At 43.3% G+C, this 20,547-nt stretch overlaps 1 protein-coding gene across 1 annotated transcript in view; it reads right to left on the bottom strand.

Annotated features, from left to right (window-relative positions):
* Positions 1-16,574, bottom strand: part of LOC123990374 (fibronectin type III domain-containing protein 1-like) — a 78,636-nt gene extending 62,062 nt beyond the window's left edge. Inside the window, exons 1-2 of the mRNA XM_046290939.1 lie at positions 16,402-16,574; positions 211-405 (exon numbers count right to left, since the gene is read on the bottom strand). Coding sequence (XP_046146895.1) covers positions 211-405; positions 16,402-16,474 — 268 coding nt within the window. The 5' untranslated portion in view covers positions 16,475-16,574. The remainder of the gene's footprint in view (positions 1-210; positions 406-16,401) is intronic.
* Between the last annotated feature and the right edge of the window lie 3,973 nt (positions 16,575-20,547).

Raw genomic sequence — 20,547 nt, 5'->3', positions numbered from 1 at the left:
CACTCACTCACTCACTCACTCACTCACTCACTCACTCACTCACTCACTCACTCACTCACTCACTCACTCACTCACTCACTCACTCACTCACTCACTCACTCACTCACTCACTCACTCACTCACTCACTCACTCACTCACTCACTCACTCACTCACTCACTCACTCACTCCCTTCCCACCCTCTCTCTGTCTTACTTTCTCCAACTCTTACCTACATCCTCCAGTACCTTGGACCGTCTGTCCTTGTCCACCTTGATGAAGCGGAGTGTCCTCATGGACTTGCCGTAGCCAATGTTGTAGCGGTCCACCGGCCGACCGTCCAGCTCGTTGGGAGGTTCCCAGCTTACCCTCAGGCCCTTGTCCACCAACGTCAGCTGCACGTTCCGCGGCCGCAGGGGCTTGTCGGCTAACACACACCACACCACACACACACACACACACACATCACAAAAACATAACATCTTCAGGAAATGAAAGCATTATGGATGACTAAATGTTGGTAAATTCAAAAGAAGGAGAAGAAGGGGCTGATGAGGAACGGCGAGAATGTCTTCTTTTTGTCTGCACTTATTCCAAACAAAGCCAAGCAAATACCAGTATAATACAATTCAAAATAATAATAATAATAATACATGCGGAAAGATAACATTTGAGATCTCTTCATGTATTCCTTATTTTGATAGTGTTGAAAATGCATGTTATTGAGGTGACCGGAATAACACGCTCCTAAGTCCAAAGTCAGACCAAGCAAACGCAATAAAGCATTTAGTGGAAACATGAATATAAAACTCCCAATCTAACTCGTGTGAATGGCCGTGTGTGAGTGTGCAGTTGGTAAATCTCCAGCAGTTGATAACTCCAGTTGTGGAACACAGAAATTAATTCATCACAATCACAAACAACGCCAGCCTGTCGTTGGCTCGGATAACACAACTTCCAGCTGATTCTTATCTTCTGTAATGCCAAAAGACAATTATTACACATAGTCAAAGGGATGCACGGGAGTCATGGTTGCAGTATTGAAGTATCTGTATCATCTAGGAAACATGATCTAGTCCTGAACTGTCTAAAGAAAATCCCTACCTGATGCTCATGATCAGTGTGCAATCTCTCCAACAGTCTACAGGGTGGATTCCTCTATCACGTTCACTAACTGCCTGTAGGAGTCTCCTACAGTAGTTTCCAGGTGTCAGTCCTGTTAGAACCCTCCTCGCTCATAATTCCCAGATGGAAATCAGGGTTTCGCGATCCCGTGTCACACTGCAGTAAGCAGGCTCTCCCAAATCTTTATTGGACTGATCTGTTTTCTCTGCCTTCCTCTATATTTCTACTGTTTGCTGAAAGCGCTTCTCACCACTATGTCTGCTTACTGTATGATGCAACCACTCTGGCGCCTAGCCCAGGAACACAGAGCCAAACACAATAACTGGAGATACTTGTGTGTGTGTTTCTGTGTGTGTGTGTGTGTGTGTGTGTGTGTGTGTGTGTGTGTGTGTGTGTGTGTGTGTGTGTGTGTGTGTGTGTGTGTGTGTGTGTGTGTGTGTGTGTGTGTGTGTGTGTGTGTGTGTGTGTGTGTGTGTGTGTGTGTGTGTGTGTGTGCGTGTGTGTGTGTGTGCACGTGTGTGTGTGTGTGTGTGTGTGTATGCAACAGAGCAAGCAGCATGTGCAGAAGTAAGCCCTAAGGATACTTCATAGCCTCTTCCAAAAATTGTCTCAAAAACCCTTTGGGTCATGCACCTGCGCTTCTCTGCAGGTCTGATTTTTACAGCCTACCAACCCCTTTTTCCCCACAACACACACACACACACACAAACACACTCACCTCAGTGGGTACTCTAACCCACATACCATAGGCGGAAATCCCAGGGGGGACGGGGGGGACACTATCCCCCCAATATATCACTGTAAACATAACTATGTAATTTCAATAATATTAATAATACGCAATGAAAGCACTTGTCCTGATTATAAACACTTAATAGCGTGTTTTTAATTAAAACATGTTATGCTACCCCCCCATTCAGCTGAAAGGGTGGCGTGGGGAATTCAAAAATATTCTTTCGAAATATTTAACTTTCACACATTAACCTCTTACGTCGACCCGACACGCATGCGTCCCATCTAGCCATCTGGAAATGCAAATGCGTTACGCTAAATGCTAATAGCACTCGTTAAAACTCAAACGTTCATTAAAACACACATGCAGGGTACTGAATTAAAGCTACACTTGTGAATCCAGCCAACAAGTCAGATTTTTAAAATGCTTTTCGGCGAAAGCATGAGAAGCTATTATCTGATAGCATGCAACACACCGGAATAACCGAAGGGGACGTAAACAAAATAATTAGCATAGCCGGTGCTACACAAAACGCAGAAATAAAATATAAAACATTCATTACCTTTGACGATCTTCTTTGTTGGCACTCCTAGATGTCCCATAAACATCACTATTGGGTCTTTTTTTCGATTAAATCGGTCCACATATACCCTAAATATCGATCTATGAAGAGTGTGTGATCAAGGAAAAAACACTGTTTTAAAATGCAACGTCATTTTTTTAATTAAAAAAGTCGACGATAAACTTTCACAAAACACTTCGAAATACTTTTGTAATCCAACTTTAGGTATTAGTAAACTTTAATAATCTATCAAATTGATCACGGGGCGATGTGTATTCAATAGTTCCACGTCTTGAAATCATGTTCAGAAATTTCTACTCCAAAACATCCTGTCGGAGACCGGAAGGAATGGGCTCTGTCTTACTCGTTTGACCAAGAAACAAAGCGCAGGCATTTGACAAGACTGGCGACATCGTGTGGAAGCTGTAGGACTTGCAATCTCAGGCCCATCTAATTTGCTTTCCAATAGACAATACATGCAAGTGGCGCATTGATATATTTTTCAGATTTTGGTGATCAGTTTTTCTTCCGCTTTTCGATGAAACACACGTTATGTTATGGTCACAGCCGTGATTTAACCAGTTTTAGAAACGTCAGAGTGTTTTCTATCCACACATACTAATCATATGCATATACTATATGCCTGGCATGAGTAGCAGGACACTGGAAATGTTGCGCGATTTTTAACAGAATGTTCAAAAAAGTAGGGGGTAAGTTCAATACAGCAAATGAAAGATAAACATCTTGTTAATCTACCCATCATGTCCGATTTTTAAAATGTTTTACAGCGAAAACACAACATATATTTGTTAGACCACCACCAAATCAAAAGAAAAACAACCATTTTTTCCAGCCAAAGATAGTCACAAAAGCTGAAGTAGAGATAAAATGAATCCCTAACCTTTTGATAATCTTCATCAGATGACACTCATATGACATGTTACACAATACATTTATGTTTTGTTTCAATAATATGCATATTTATATCCACAAATCTCGGTTTATATTGATGCCATGTTCAGAAATGCCTCCAAAATATCCGGAGGAATTATAGATAGCTTCGCCAGATAACAGAAATACTCATCATAAACTTTGACGAAAGATACATGTTCTACATATAATTAAAGATACACTGGTTCTTAATGCAACCGCTGTGTCAAATTTTTTTAAACGTTATGAAAAAGGCATACCATGCAATAAACTGAGACAGCGCTCAGACGTAAATATATTTCTCTGCCATGTTGGAGTCAACAGAAATACGAAATTACATCATAAATATTCCCTTACCTTTGATGATCTTTCATCAGAATGCAGTGCAAGGAGTCCTAGTTCCACAATAAATTGTTGTATTGTTCCATAATGTCCAATACTAGTGTCCAATGAGCTGCATATGCTAGCACTCTCAGCTCACGTGCCCAAAAGCTGATGCTGGTCCAGGAGAACTCGGACGAAAACTTCAAAAAGATATATTCCAGGTCGAATACACTGGTCACACTAAGTAGAGAATCAAACTTCAGGATGTTATTTTCATATATATCCAATAATGTTCCAACCGGATCATACGTTTTCATCTGCAGCCAAATGGAACGACGGTGACATCAACAGACAAATGCGCCACAGGGAAATTGCATTCTGCCAAGACAGTGACTATTACCCCTCCCAATCGGTCAATGTTAACACCAGAGGCCCCATTCCATGTTCTACTGAATGAGGACATCTAGTGGAAGGCGTAGGAAGTGCTACCAGATCCATATCTTATTTGGAAGGGAAGGGGCAATGATGTCAAATTTGACCCACATTCAGAATTTCACTTCCTGTTTGGAAGATTGCCTGCCCTATGAGTTCTGTTATACTCACAGACATAATTCAAACAGTTTTAGAAACTACAGAGTGTTTTCTATCCAATAGTAATAATATGCATATATTAGCAATCTAGGACAGAGTAGGATGCAATTCATCCAAAGTGAAAATACTGCCCTCTATCCCCAACAAGTTTTAAGATTCAAAAGATTGCGCCCCCCCGCCCTTTGCCTCACAATGGTTTGATCCACTGCCAGTTCTTCAGCTGGCAAGATAATAGAGGGTTCGTGTCCACTGTCCGAAAGGCACTCAATGCACGTAACTGACGTGAGGTTAATCCAGTCAATCGTGCCATATCAATGTTTTTTTTTTTTAATGTTGGCAGGGTTCACACACTAATTTGCAGAGCTGGGCGCAAACTAAAGCAAACATTGACTATCAAGCTAGCTAGTACCTATTCCATTTATGTGGCGTCGTCAAAGATGGGATCTTCGCTATCGTCAGTTTATTCCAAGATCAGCATGCAGCTGTAGTGCTTCAAAGTCCCTGTGATACGGTTAGCGATAAACTGAACAGAACTACACCCTCTTCTACCATTGTCTAAAATATATTTAATGGTCTCGTTGCAAAAGCTAAATTGTCGCCAGGGAACTTTTACATTTTTTATTTCAGGCTTTATTTAACCAGGTGCATACTGGACTGATAAGGAACAGTGCTATAACTATTATTAATAGTAGTAGTATTATAATGATTTAAACATTTGAACAAGTTGGGACAACCCTTCAGTTAACTACTGTACCTATCAATTATCCAGTAGTAGTAATTATGGTTCCTCAATATACATTTAACATATTACAACGTAGGCTGTTACAGCACTACTTTTGGTGTGCCCCTCAGGAATTGCTCTTGAGAAAATTTCATGTAATTGTCCCCTCCAAAGTTGATATCAGATTTTCGCACCTGCCACATACAACTCTCCACAAATTCAGCAAACCAGTGAAACCAAGGCCCAATATACTCATCCCTTCACATGATCAATACACCAACCCCAAACCATCATGACATCATGGTTCTCTGTAACCAGCGTAGCCATGAGTCAACTACACTGCAATGCTACCTACTGCTAATCCTGTGAATTAGGAGTTCACACTTTCGCTCTACACAAACACATTATGTCCAACACACACTCTCTACACACACACACACTCTCACTCTCTAGTCCCTCTGTGACAGATGTTCACTAGCCCCAGGTGCTACCCGTTTAACCAAACATAACCACGCCCAGAGATCCCGAGGTGAGACCCATCAGCGGTAGGGTTGATGGACACCCGAGTGACAGGTGAGAGAGCCTGGGTCGGCCCCACGTCAGGTGATCAAACACGCTTGCAGTCGACACGCTGGAAAGTATTAGCTACATGCATTCGCTCCCTGTCTGTCAGTCTGTCTCAATAGATGTTTCTCTCTGTTTCTCCCCTGTGTTACAGTTGAAACCCGAAGCTCAATCTCAGAAGTGCTCCTGTAGAATTCCTCTTGGTGAGGCGGAACGGAGAAATTCCTGTGGCTTGCGAGGACATGATTCCCTCTTTTGCCCTTCTCCCTTTCTCTAACTTGATTCTCTCTCTGTCTCTCCGCCTCTCTGCCTCTCTGTCACTCAACCAGTGACCTCCTGTCGACTCTGTTCCAATAGCCTGGTCCCTCCCTGGAACTCCTCTTATTTTGTTCATCACAATGCTACTGTAGTGTCATACTTGGCAAGGCTTTTGGGGATTCTAGGCTTTTGTGCTTTTACTAAGTGCTTACTGTAAGAAATGAATAGCCCTCGGCACTGTGTGGAAGTCTGGAGGAGTGGAGAGGAGTAAAAGAGGAAGGGGGAGCAGTGGACAAGAAAAGCACAGAACCACAACAAACAGCATCTACGTTTAATTGGATGACCTCACTCACTGAGCACGCATGTCTGAGAGAAAGAGAGAGAGAGAGAGAGAGAGAGAGAGAGAGAGAGAGAGAGAGCGGGAGAGAGCGAGAATAGAGAAAGAGAGAGAGTGAGAGAGCGGGAGAGAGAAAGTAGAGAAAGTGAGCAAAGACAGGAATTGGAAATAAGGAAGTCAGACATTTACATTTACATTTAAGTCATTTAGCAGACGCTCTTATCCAGAGCGACTTACAAATTGGTGCATTCACCTTATGACATCCAGTGGGACAGTCACTTAACAATAGTGCATCTAAAACTAAGGGGGGGTGGGGTGAGAGGGATTACTTAACCTATCCTAGGTATTCCTTAAAGAGGTGGGGTTTCAGGTGTCTCCGGAAGGTGGTGATTGACTCCGCTGTCCTGGCGTCGTGAGGAGTTTGTTCCACCATTGGGGGCCAGGGCAGCGAACAGTTTTGACTGGGCTGAGCGGGAGCTGTACTTCCTCAGTGGTAGGGAGGCGAGCAGGCCAGAGGTGGATGAACGCAGTGCCCTTGTTTGGGTGTAGGGCCTGATCAGAGCCTGGAGGTACTGAGGTGCTTCCCCTCACAGCTCCGTAGGCAAGCACCATGGTCTTGTAGCGGATGCGAGCTTCAACTGGAAGCCAGTGGAGAGAACGGAGGAGCGGGGTGACGTGAGAGAACTTGGGAAGGTTGAACACCAGACGGGCTGCGGCGTTCTGGATGAGTTGAAGGGGTTTAATGGCACAGGCAGGGAGCCCAGCCAACAGCGAGTTGCAGTAATCCAGACGGGAGATGACAAGTGCCTGGATTAGGACCTGCGCCGCTTCCTGTGTGAGGCAGGGTCGTACTCTGCGGATGTTGTAGAGCATGAACCTACAGGAACGGGCCACCGCCTTGATGTTAGTTGAGAACGACAGGGTGTTGTCCAGGATCACGCCAAGGTTCTTGGCGCTCTGGGAGGAGGACACAATGGAGTTGTCAACCGTGATGGCGAGATCATGGAACGGGCAGTCCTTCCCCGGGAGGAAGAGCAGCTCCGTCTTGCCGAGGTTCAGCTTGAGGTGGTGATCCGTCATCCACACTGATATGTCTGCCAGACATGCAGAGATGCGATTCGCCACCTGGTCATCAGAAGGGGAAAGGAGAAGATTAATTGTGTGTCGTCTGCATAGCAATGATAAGAGAGACCATGTGAGGTTATGACAGAGCCAAGTGACTTGGTGTATAGCGAGAATAGGAGAGGGCCAAGAACAGAGCCCTGGGGGACACCAGTGGTGAGAGCGCGTGGTGAGGAGACAGATTCTCGCCACGCTACCTGGTAGGAGCGACCTGTCAGGTAGGACGCAATCAAGCGTGGGCCGCGCCGGAGATGCCCAACTCGGAGAGGGTGGAGAGGAGGATCTGATGGTTCACAGTATCGAAGGCAGCCGATAGATCTAGAAGGATGAGAGCAGAGGAGAGAGAGTTAGCTTTTGCGGAGCGCCTCCGTGATACAGAGGAGAGCAGTCTCAGTTGAATGACTAGTCTTGAAACCTGACTGATTTGGATCAAGAAGGTCATTCAGAGAGAGATAGCGGGAGAGCTGGCCAAGGACAGCACGTTCAAGAGTTTTGGAGAGAAAAGAAAGAAGGGATACTGGTCTGTAATTGTTGACATCGGAGGGATCGAGTGTAGGTTTTTTCAGAAGGGGTGCAACTCTCGCTCTCTTGAAGACGGAAGGGACGTAGCCAACAGTCAGGGATGAGTTGATGAGCGAGGTGAGGTAAGGGAGAAGGTCTCCGGAAATGGTCTGGAGAAGAGAGGAGGGGATAGGGTCAAGCGGGCAGGTTGTTGGGCGGCCGGCCGTCACAAGACGCAAGATTTCATCTGGAGAGAGAGGGGAGAAAGAGGTCAGAGCACAGGGTAGGGCAGTGTGAGCAGAACCAGCAGTGTCGTTTGACTTAGCAAACGAGGATCGGATGTCGTCGACCTTCTTTTCAAAATGGTTGACGAAGTCATCTGCAGAGAGGGAGGAGGGGGGGAGGGGGCGGAGGATTCAGGAGAGAGGAGAAGGTGGCAAAGAGCTTCCTAGGGTTAGAGGCAGCAGCTTGGAATTTAGCGTGGTAGAAAGTGGCTTTAGCAGCAGAGACAGAGGAGGAAAATGTAGAGAGGAGGGAGTGAAAGGATGCCAGGTCCGCAGGGAGGCGAGTTTTCCTCCATTTCCGCTCGGCTGCCCGGAGCCCTGTTCTGTGAGCTCGCAATGAGTCATCGAGCCACGGAGCGGGAGGGGAGGACCGAGCCGGCCTGGAGGATAGGGGACATAGAGAGTCAAGGGATGCAGAGAGGGAGGAGAGGAGGGTTGAGGAGGCAGAATCAGGAGATAGGTGGGAGAAGGTTTGAGCGGAGGGAAGAGATGATAGGATGGAAGAGGAGAGAGTAGCGGGGGAGAGAGAGCGAAGGTTGGGACGGCGCGATACCATCCGAGTAGGGGCAGTGTGGGAGGTGTTGGATGAGAGCGAGAGGGAAAAGGATACAAGGCAGTGGTCGGAGACTTGGAGGGGAGTTGCAATGAGGTTAGTGGAAGAACAGCATCTAGTAAAGATGCTTAAGAAAGATTTGATGAGAAATGGAGAGAGATAGAGAGAGGAGATTAGGAGAGAAAGGGTAATGGAGAAGAGAGGGCTATTGTAACGTGGCAGCTAAATCAGATCAACAGGGATTCATTAGCTGGCTAATCTTCTCCAAAACTCCAGCTTTTTGAAATTTTTCCACTCTGTTTTTTTTTCCTCTGGTGAGCAACAGGTACTCTCACAGCAAGTGTGAGCGTGGCTCCAGATTGATTTCACAAACTGTGCGCTCTAGGCACTTCTAAAACATCTGTACTGTCTGTGGATCGGAAATCTCTGTCTGCCTGTGCTATCTCCATTTTGCACTTCACCTGCTAACATGGAATGGAATGGATAGTGATAATGAGACCCCAGTAAAACACAAGGTAACCTGCCTGTGCCCCTCAACCTGCTCAGGGAGAACTTCCTATCTGACAGATCAAAATGCTGGATCATTTGTCAGTCTGCCAAGTCATTTGGTTTCAAAGTGTCTTGTTGTTGTCATTGTTTGAGCATATTTTACACTTCCCTGTCACACTGAATAACCCTCCCGCTGGGCACAGACGTCAATTCAATGACTATTCTACGTTGATTCAACGTGATTTAATTGAAAGGACGTGGAAACAGCGTTGATTCAACCTGCGTGTGCCCAATGGGCTTCTACTGACAATAATGATGGTTAGGGGATGTGCTCAGGGAAGTCTTTTGAGATGGATATTCCATGACTCTGTCCACCCAGATGTTCATCATTCCAATTAGTTAGAAGCATGTGTTGACCTCTTCTCCTATCCCTATGATAACAGAGGAAACTGAGAGACACCTGTTTCCAGTGACGAACCATGGCTATTGGACCTAGGCCTTCAGTGGGTACAAAAAAAAATCATCCCAGCACATTGTATCAAACGCAAAACAGAAAAATAACATAGCATCACATAATGCGCCCAGCTGAATCTAACAGACCTGAGGCTAAGCCACGCTTCATGCTGCCACTCACACAGACATAGCAACAACAAGCACACTGCTTGCACAGCCTAACGCCATCACTTTCCCACTATCACCAAATGCGACAACAGTGACACATCCAAGGATGTGAGTGTAACAGGCGTGTGATGCTGAAAGGACCGTGTCCGTAATACCAGCACACTCCATGTAGGAGTGTTTTGTAAAACACAGAGGGCCAATAGAAAGACAGCTGTCACTCACAGCCTGAAGTTAAAGAATAAGCAGCACATTCACTCTGACATAATAAGCAGGTAGATTCCAATGATAAGGAGACAAAAACACAACCATTAGGCTAAGCATTTCCCAGTTGAAAAGTACAACTATTACTCCAACATCGTCTTCACATTCACATGAAGTTTAAATGCAACAATGTTTCACAAACATAAGTGTATTTAAAACAAATATATGCAACATTGTTGCACAGGTCGTAGAGGCAGACAACAAGGATTAGACAAACCCCAAAAGTTGCAAACAAGTGATAGCCTAGTAGCATAGGGAAATCATGTCTCGACACTAGCTGGGCTATGGGACAGTGGATAAATCTGCTGGAACTGTTAACAAGCATTGCCTGTAGAATGTGGGGATTGTGGTGCTATAACTCCATGCTATCAGCATCCAGGATCCAGACAACCTGTTTTATAATGATCATTTGAAACTTAAGTTCTTGTTGAAAGTTTAATCTTGAAAAGGGCAAAACTAACAAATTAGCAACAACATCCTCTTCGATAACACCTGCTGCAGCCGCTACATGCTTTTAACTAACCTACAACAAAGTAGTTACCTAGACCGTGGGAAAACTACTGCTCACTATTGCGTAATGACCTTCCGGCCTTCGAGAAGGCAGACATTTCCATATGTAAAAATTGTAATTGGTTGATTCCACTGTCACTCCAAAATTCTGCCATAATCAGGGTCGGGTTCAATTAATTTTAATTAAAGTCATTCTATAAAGTAAACCAAATTCTAATTCCAATTCCACATTTTCCTAATTGGAAAGCTTTGAAGAGAATTGGAATTTGATTGTAATGTAAATGGAATTGACCCCAACCCTGGCGCTAATACAGTTGAATGGCAGATGCCTTCTATTTAGCTTCTGAGGGGCTAACCAATGGCTGAATGAGGTAGTTAGATTTGTCTCCCCTGAGACAACCAAAAATAAATCCTGATTGGATTTATGTGTTGTCTAATCTCTTTCCTTTCCATCAGAAACTGAAGAGATTAAATCAGAATGTTGTTGAAAATAACAACATAAGGGGCCTCATAACAACATAAGGGGCCGCAGCGGGCTAAGGCACTCAATTACAGTGATTGAGGTGTCACTACAGACCCAGGTTTGATCCCAGGCTGTATCTCCAATGAGGCAGCGCTTAATTGGCCCAGCGTCGCCTGGGTTAGGGGAGGTTTTGGTCGGCCGGGATGTCCAATCGCGCTCTAGCAACTCCTTGTGGCGGGCCGGGCACCTGCACGTCTTCCTCAGTTGTACGGCGTTTCCTCCGACACATTGGTGCTTCCGGATTAAGCAGGGTTGTGTTTCGGAGGACGCACGGCTCTCAACTTTTGCAAATGAATTAAAAATAAAAAGCTGGAATTTCTTGAGTCAAGCATAAATAAGTTAAAGAGTAAAATTCTGCTTAAAAAAGTCACAATCATATGGAACTGTTTTTAGGTGGACATACCATGGATAATTTAGCTACCTGATTTTGAATTTTAGGACCCTCGTAGGTATCAAAAGAATATTGGATTAAATGTAGAATTTGGCCGATACTACTATAGCCCATAGAAAAAATATTGTTATACGTTCATAAATGTCAAAACAGACAGTCAAAAAATTATATCTAGTAGATATTTTTGTTTTTTGGACACATATTTAGCCCCCTTTTTTTTTGGGGGGGGGACAAAACTACCTCCATTCATTTGTTTAACCGGTACCGGTTGCCTTCAGATGAGTCCCGTGACACTTGTGGAGGCAGTAGAGCAAAATGGAGAATCTCCCCTTTCAATAGCGGGGTCATATTAGTGTGTAGCCCAAACGATTCGGACACTACCGACAGAGGTCGGCACATCAGCGGTACCGAGTTTGTGGGGGTCGTTGAGCAAAATGGAAAATACCATCCTGTTCGTGAGAGTCTCATCTTTCCAGAAGGTGATTGACACGCTACAAATGTTTCGTGAGAAGACCAAATTTTGGGATGTCTCATGGTCTGACAAACATGGCGGTAGCTCACCGACCTTCCACCGCAGATGCGGAAGGCTGACGTTGGCAGATGCGTTAGACTGAGACGGTGGTCATATCTCTAGCTTAAACTGAGATTTTGATGAGGATTTTTAAAATTATGTTTCTTAGATTGATGCACGGGCGAGTCATTAGACTCTTACTAACCTGATTTTTTAATGACTACCTCATCTCTGTACACCACACATACAGAAAATTGTTAGGTCCCTCATCCGAGCAGAGAATTTCAAACACAGATTCAACCACAAAGCGGGTAGATGGGTAAAAAAATAACAATAGTCACTACAAAGATACAAATGTCCTTCATAAACTCAATTGCCAGAAAGGGATTTCACCATGAGGCCAATGGTGACTTTGAAATTGTTACAGAGTTTAATGGCTGTGATTGGAGAAAACTGAAGATGGATCAACAACATTGCAGTTACTCCACAATACTAACCTAATTGACAGAGTGAAATGAAGAAACCCTGTATAGATAAGAAATATTCCAAAACATACATCCTGCTTGCAACAAGTAATACTGCAAAATATATGGCAAAGCAATTAACTTTTTGTCCTGAATACAAAGTGTTATGTTTGGTGCAAATCCAATACAACATATTACTGAGTACCACTCTCCATATTTTCAAGGAAAGTGGTGGCTGCATCATGATATCGGTATGCTTGTAATCGTTAAGAACTGGGGAGTGTTTCAGGATAAAAATGCAACATATTGGAGCTAAGCACAGGCAGAATCCTAGAGGAAAACCTGGTTCAGTCTGCTTTCTACCAGTCATTGGGAGATTAATTCACCTTTCAGCAGGACAATAACCTAAAACACAAGGCCAAATCTATACTGGAGTTCACAGAAGGTTGCTGAGGGGAGAACGGCTAATAATAATGGCCAGAATGGAGTGAATGGAATGGCATCAAACACCTGGAAACAATGTGTTTGATGCATTGAGTCCGCTCCAGTCATTACCACAAGCCCGTTCTCCCCAAATAAGGTACCATTTAACATTTTAACATTTAAGTCATTTAGCAGACGCTCTTATCCAGAGCACCAACCTCCTGTGCTGAAGACAGTGAATGTTCCTGAGTGACCGAGCTACAGTTTTGACTTACCGAACCAGTTAAAAGTTTGGACACACCTACTCATTCAAGGGTTTTTCTTTATTTTCATAAATGATCTACATTGTAGAATAATAGTGAAGACATCCAAACAGTGAAATAACCAAAAAAGTGTTAAAAAAATCAAAATATATTTAATATTTTAGAATCTTCAAAATAGCCACCCTATGTCTTGATGACAGCTTTGCAAACTCTTTGCATTCTCTCAACCAGCTTCACCTGGAATGCTTTTCAAAGAGTCTTGAAGGATTCCCCATATATGCTGAGCACTTGTTAGCTGCTTCTCCTTCACTCCGCAACTCAGTACAACTGAGTACAACCCAAACCATCTAAAATGAGTTGAGGTCAGATGATTGTGGAGGCCAGGTCATCTGATGCAGCACTCCATTACTCTCCTTCTTGGACAAATAGCCCTTACACAGCCTTGATGTGTGTTGGGTCATTGTCCTGTTGAAAAACAAATGATAGTCCCACTAAGTGCAAACCCGATGGGATGGCATATCGCTGCAGAATGCTGTGGTAGCCATGCTGGTTAAGTGTGCCTTGAATTCTAAATAAATCACAGACAGTGTCAATAAAAAAGCACCCCCACACCTCCTCCTCCATGCTTCAACGTGAGATCCACAAGCGTGGAGAGCATCCGTTCACCTACTCTGTGTCTCACAAAGACACGGCAGTTGGAACCAAAAATCTTAAACTAGGACTCATCAAACCAAAGGACATATTTCCACCAGTCTAATGTCCATCACTCGTGTTTCTTGGCCCAAGCAAGTCCCTTCTTTTTATTGTTGTCCTTTAGTAGTGGTTTCTTTGCATAAATTTGACCATGAAGGCCTGATTCATGCAGTCTCCTCTGAACAGTTGATGTTGAGATGTTTCTGTTACTTGAACTCTATGAAGCATTTATTTGGACTGCAATTTCTGAGGCTGGTAACTCTAATGAACTTATCCTTTGCAACAGAGGTAACTCTGAGTTTTCCTTTCCTGTGGCGGTCCTCATGAGAGCCAGTTTCATCATAGCTCTTGATTCTATTTGCGACTGCACTTGATGACACACATTTTACGCATTGACTTTGCTTGTTTTAGTGGTTCTTAACATAATATGGATTTGCTTTTTACCAAATAGGGCTATCTTCTGTATACCACCCCTACCTTGTCACAACACAACTGATTGGCTTATACGCATTAAGAAGGAAAGAAATTCCACAAATTCCTTTTTATCAAGGCACACCTGGTGATTGAAATACATTCCAGGCGACTACTTCATGCATGGTTGAAAAAATGTCAAGAGTGTGTAAAGCTGTCATCAAGGCAATGGCTGGCTACTTTGAAGAATCTCAAATATAAAATATACATTTTTGGGGGGTTACTACATGATTCCATATGTGTTATTTCATACTTTTGATGTCTTCACTATTATTCTACAATGTAATTTTTTTTACAAACATTTCAGAAAATCCCTTGAATGAGTAGATGTGTCAATGGTGTACGTACTGGGAGCAGAGTCAGGTGCAGGAGAGCAGAGTTGTGAATAGGCGCACACTTTATTGGAGAAACCAACAGACGGCAAACTCTGTTGGAGAAACCAACAGACGGACGCCACTGCGTCGAAACCTCCAGCCAATTGACTCAGAAAAAGTCACAGCTGTTGAGGGCCTCCCAGGTGGCGCAGTGGTTAAGGGCACTGTACTGCAGCACCCAGGCTCTGTCATAACCGGCAGCGACCGGGAGGTCTGTGGGGCGACGCACAATTGGCCTAGCGTCGTCCGGGTTAGGGAGGGTTTGGCCGGTAGGGATATCCTTGTCTCATCACGCACCAGTGACTCCTGTGGCGGGCCGGGCACAGTGCGCGCTAACCAAGTTTACCAGGTGCGCTGTTTCCACCGACACATTGGTGCGGCTGGATTCTGGGTTGGATGCGCGCTGTGTTAAGAAGCAGTGCGACTTGGTTGGGTTGTGTATCGGAGGACGCATGACCTTCAACTCTCGTCTCTCCTGAGCCCATACGGGAGTTGTAGCGATGAGACAAGATAGTAGCTATTAACAATTGGATACCACAAAATTGGGGAGAAAAGGAGGTAAAATTCAACAACGAAAAAAAGTCACAGCTGTAATCAATGCCAAAAGTGCTTCTACAAAGTATTGACTGTGAATACTTATATAAATGAGATATATATATATTTTAAATTCTCAATCAATTTGACACAATTTCAAAAAGCATGTTTTCAAACTGTTAAGCATTTTTCTTTTCATCATTTGTCCCCCAAATAATATACTTTCCCTCATATTTTGCATAGTTTGTGTGACCCAAAAATATTGAATCTATGTTGAATTCAGGCTGTAACATAACCAAATGTGGAATAAGTCAAGGAGTATGAATACTTTCTGGAGGAATTATAGCCCAATTTTGACTTTCGAGAGGAAATCCTTCATCTCTGCCCCCGGGACAAGATTCATCCCAATAAAAGTCAAACTGCTAATACGTGGAAGCTATAGTGACACCTAGATGCATATGGAGCGAGATTGACAGAAACTTTATGAGAAAGTCAACCTTTTCCTCCTTGCCCCTTCTCCCTGCGAGGTTGGAGTTGAAATCCGGGCCATCATGGAGTTGCTACTGGCGCCAATTAGAATACCCTTTTGGCACTATGACGTCCCATTATCAATCAAAGCATGTTTTCTTCATATTTCTTTGGTTTGGTGATTGATACTAATCATATGGCTTATGATCTAATATTCGTCATCTTATTTTAATTGTAGAGCAAAACTACTTCAGTGTGCGCCAATGAGGTAAGCGCATATTCCATGACTCCTGCGCTCAAAAGGCTACATCACATTTTCCTTCCAGACCAGAAACGATGAAAGACCTAGTTTCGCAGCCCAAATTCATTATTATTGCTCACTTTGACTGGTATGTTCATTCCCCATCTGCAAACTGTTAAGCATTTTTCTTTTAACCATTTGTCCCCAAAATAATATACTTTCCCTCATATTTTGCATAGTTTGTTAATGCCACACAAACCAGAAGATTTGCTCAAATGAGTCTCTCACAAACACTTTTCCCTGCAATGCAACGTGGTAATTATGATATATGTCCCAGCAGCAGCTCAATTAGAAGCTATTGGTTTCTTGACGTGATATAAAACAAACAAAGAAAAACAATTGCGGATTGGGAACTGGATATATTATATTTATGGGGTAAATAATTAATTGATTATCGATTAGGCTATTAGCCCAGCTCCACATATCCCAGACATAAATCAATTAATAGGGTGCTACCTCATTAGTGAAAAACTGAAACCATGCATCTGCTCTGAAAATATAAATGAAAAGAGTGATTTTACCTGTTGATCCAGTACTTGATGCACAGAAGGTGGCGAAAAGCACTAAGAGAGTCCGTGCTGTGGTGGATGCCATAGTGAGTATAGTGCTCTAGTCCCGCGGTGCTGCGCAACAGAGGGAAAGAGGAGGGAGAGGGAAGGCTGGCTGGACTGGGAGCACCTTCAGTGGGGACAGTAATAACCGGATGCATCTGGTTTTCAGGGGAAATCATAGAGTAAGATAGAGTACTCATCTTTGTATCTGTGCCATTATAGCGTCTGTGACAGTATGGGCAGTGCCATTGAGGCAATCTCCATTTCGAAATAGCACATTTTCTTCTTCATGATTGGCTGATCCCTCCTGACATGACTCCAACAGGGTCGCCAAATGAAGTTGGAAGTACTACATTAACATGGCGGAAGCCTCTAATGGCGCTGCCAATGTAAATACAGCCTTTTGGCCACTAGATGCCGCTATCATTCTCTATTGGGGAAATGGAAGTGAGCCTGTGACATGACTTCCGCTTTTGGATGTTAACCAGTATTCCCAGAGATACTTCAGAGGAGATAAGAAAGTCAGTGGCCAATGAATGGGGAAATGTATAATGCCCCACCCAGCAGCCTGTCGACCAATCGCATTCACATTGTCAGGCTGAGTCACGCCGTTGCTAAACTAATCATCAAACAATCCCTTCTAAAGGTCAGGATATGAGTCGAGAAACCTGCATATTTTCCTCAAAGTACTTAATATAGCAAGCTTCTTGTTCACGTAAATCATGCTCATGTTGGGTTTTTCTGATAGTGCAATAATGACTGCCATTGACTCCTTGAATGAGAGATCTCCTTGTCGGAGTGTATCCAGAATGCACCACATGGCCCATTGACGGGCAACGCACACAGTGGGCATTAATATGATTCCAATGGAGTTTCCCCATCTCCTCAAAAGTATCTCTGGTATTTCTGAGTTAACGAGGCGATACACTGTCTTAACTCCTTCGCCACATTTACTGGATTGGTTGAACAGTACAGAAAATAACCTCCCCCCGACAGTTAAAAACGGAAATGCCGCTCAGATGTTTCTTTTACGCCTGATACGTTAGGCTAAATGGGAGCGGTGAGACAGACAGACCATTGGCGCTCTGTTCCCCCTACTGTACATCTGTCTTCCACTTTCGCATGGTGATGGAGGAATAGGACTAACCTCAAATTTGCATGATTCCGGAGTTAGAGTCTATAGCAAGGGAAATTAGGCCTAAATCAGTTTTCAAAACTGTATCCTACCCTTTGGCAGACATAAAAAAAGCACCTCACTGTCAAACGCTGTGTGATTCTATGTCTAAATTCTCAGTCAACCTGTCTTTTTGAAGGAATAAAATATGTGCATGTACTAGAGTAGGAACCAACGTTTTTTATTAGTGTTTTCCAGGAGACAATTATTATTGGGGAACATGTAGAATGTATCAAATCAAACATTATATAAAGGGCTATACTTGCACCCCCTTTTGATTTACATTTGGTTGAGTTGTCAACTAGCGTGAGTTAAACATGAAATCAACAACAACAAAAATCCAATCAGTTTTCCACATTGATTCAATGTCATCACATTGACTTTTTTGGTTGAAATAATGTGGAAACATCATTGATTCAACCAGTTTTTGTCCAGTGGGTTGCTACTGTTGAGATGACTGCTTTGTCCTGAAGGTTTGCGCCTTGCCTCCAATAACCATAGCCTGAAAGGGCAATTCCGCTACTAAGTCTTTATCTCCAGCACCAAACCTGTGTCTACATATGTTAAAACAGAGCGTTTCTATGATCTGTAGTTAAAAAATGTTTGACAAATTTCTTTTTTAATGCTTCTCTGTGATAGGGTAGGATTAAAAGTAAGAACAATTTTGAGTTTCAAAATCTCCCTAGCCAGAGGGAGGGTATTCTCTTACTCCCCACATCACCGCAAATCTCATAGTGTTTAAAAAAACACTGTTTATTTTAAAGAAAGTCAACTTCTGATGATGTCATCAGGTAGAACTTTTTAACTTTATATACATGCATATCTTTTTCTCACATCTGTAGACACGGGTATTGTGCTGGATATATAAAAAAAATCAGGTTGCAAACTGGTGGTTACTGCAAGGAGGATCTAAGCCTTGGTAAAAGGAAAAGTCATTGGCGATTTTACAAACATTCACATTAGTTCCCCTTGTACTGTGAGGGTGGAGATGAGAATGCTTGCCCTCCGAAACAGCATAGAGATAATAAATACAACTCTTCAAAGTAGTATAGACTGGCCTATCTCGTAACATCTGCCGTTTGACTTCTGGGCCCACAGGGCTATGCTTGGGTTTTTGGTTCTCAGTTTAAAATGGTTTTATTGTTCCCTCGGTGAAGGACAGGCATTCCTCCCGGTGTTACGTTCTCCAGAAGGCCAGAAGAAGTTATGCAAGACACGGTCATACGTCTTGTTGACCTCAAGATGGCCTGCCATACTACCATCTGGGCCAATCGTTTTACTCAGGAGTGAAGCGAGAACAACATTTCCTCATTAGAACACCATCTCTGTCAAAGTCACCCACAAAAACATCATCAAACTCTTCATATGGACATACACTACATGACCAAAAATATGCAGACACCTGCTCATCAAACATCTCATTCCAAAATCATGGGCATTGATATGGTATTGGTCCCTTTTTGCTTCAATAACAGACTTTCCACTAGATGTTGGAACATTGCTGCACAGACTTAATTCCATTCAGCCACAACAGAATTAGTGAGGTTGGGCACTGATGTTAGGCGATTAGGCCTGGCTCACAGTCGCCGTAGTGAGGTCAGGGCAGGCCCGTCAAGTTCTTCCACATGGATCTCGACAAACCAAAATATTTTGGTTTGGACCTTGCCTTGTGCACGGGGGCATTGTCATGCTGAAACAGGAAAGGGCCTTCACCAAACTGTTGCCACAAAGTTGGAAGCACAAAAATGTCTAGAATGTGGTTGTATGCTGTAGTGTTTCCTTTACTGGAAGTAAGAGGCCTAACCCAAACCATGAAAAACAGCCCCAGATCATTATTCCTCCTCCACCAAACTTTACAGTTGGCATTATGCATTTTGGCAAGTAGCGTTCTATAAAAAAACTCGCATTTTGTCAGTGTTTTTTATGGGGCAGGGCAACTCCAAAATCTCCAATCTTGTCTCATTGATTCGACTCCAGTTTAGTTGACTCCTAACTCCAATTAGCTTTTGGAGAAGTCATTAGCCTAGGGGTTCACATACTATTTCCAACCTACACTGAGAATATTTAAATGATGTATTTAATATAGACAAGAAAAATACAAAAATGTGTATGTTATTAGTTTATGAACACTGAGTTTGTCTATTGTTGTGATCAGATAACATTTTATGTCAAATCTATGCAGAAATCCAGGTAATTCCAAAGGGTTCACATACTTTTTCTTGCCACTGTAGAACATGTATTGGCACACGCTGGGAACACGCTAGGGTACTTTTCTGATAACCCATCAGGTTCCTCTACTCTGGGTTCCTTACAAACGACAGGATTTGGCACAACCTTCCCTCCAGCCAAATCGTTCCCCAAATGAATTAGACCCCCTTCACCAGTAGGCTAGGCCTCACTCCAACAACAACGGAACCAGAAATAAGATCAGACTTGAGTTGCAATTATACAAAGGAAATTCCATGCAACCCATCTCCACCCTCGTACTAACAGAGTGTAACCATTTGCTGAAGTGTCAGAAAAAGGCAAAACACCCTCCAAAATGAAGGATGGGCTGCCCCAGTATCTCACAGTGTCTTCACCGTCTCCTTAACAGAATCGCCACTATGCAGAGACACGAACCTGTCTGAAACAAAGGGTTCATACACATCTGATCCAAAATCTTGTTTAGGAGATACACCAGTCCCAACCAGAGACTTAATTGGCTGGAGTGCTTCCACAAGAAGAAATGGCTTTATCTCTAAAATCTTTCTGTGTCAATTTAAATCACTGAGAGACAATGCGTCCTTTCTCACGGAAGTAATGACAAACTGGTGGATACAAAAAAAAAATGCTTTCTAACTATCTTTATCTTTGGGCACTGTTGGAAAGGACTGAAACCTCACAGGCATGGTAGAGGGTGACATCTCTGGATTGCTTTTTTGCGTAGGGATAACTACTGG

Source organism: Oncorhynchus gorbuscha, linkage group LG12 (genome assembly GCF_021184085.1).
Source record: "Oncorhynchus gorbuscha isolate QuinsamMale2020 ecotype Even-year linkage group LG12, OgorEven_v1.0, whole genome shotgun sequence".
NCBI lineage: Eukaryota > Metazoa > Chordata > Actinopteri > Salmoniformes > Salmonidae > Oncorhynchus > Oncorhynchus gorbuscha.
Note: the sequence above shows the minus strand (reverse complement) of the source record. Positions and strands in the feature narration are given on the sequence as shown.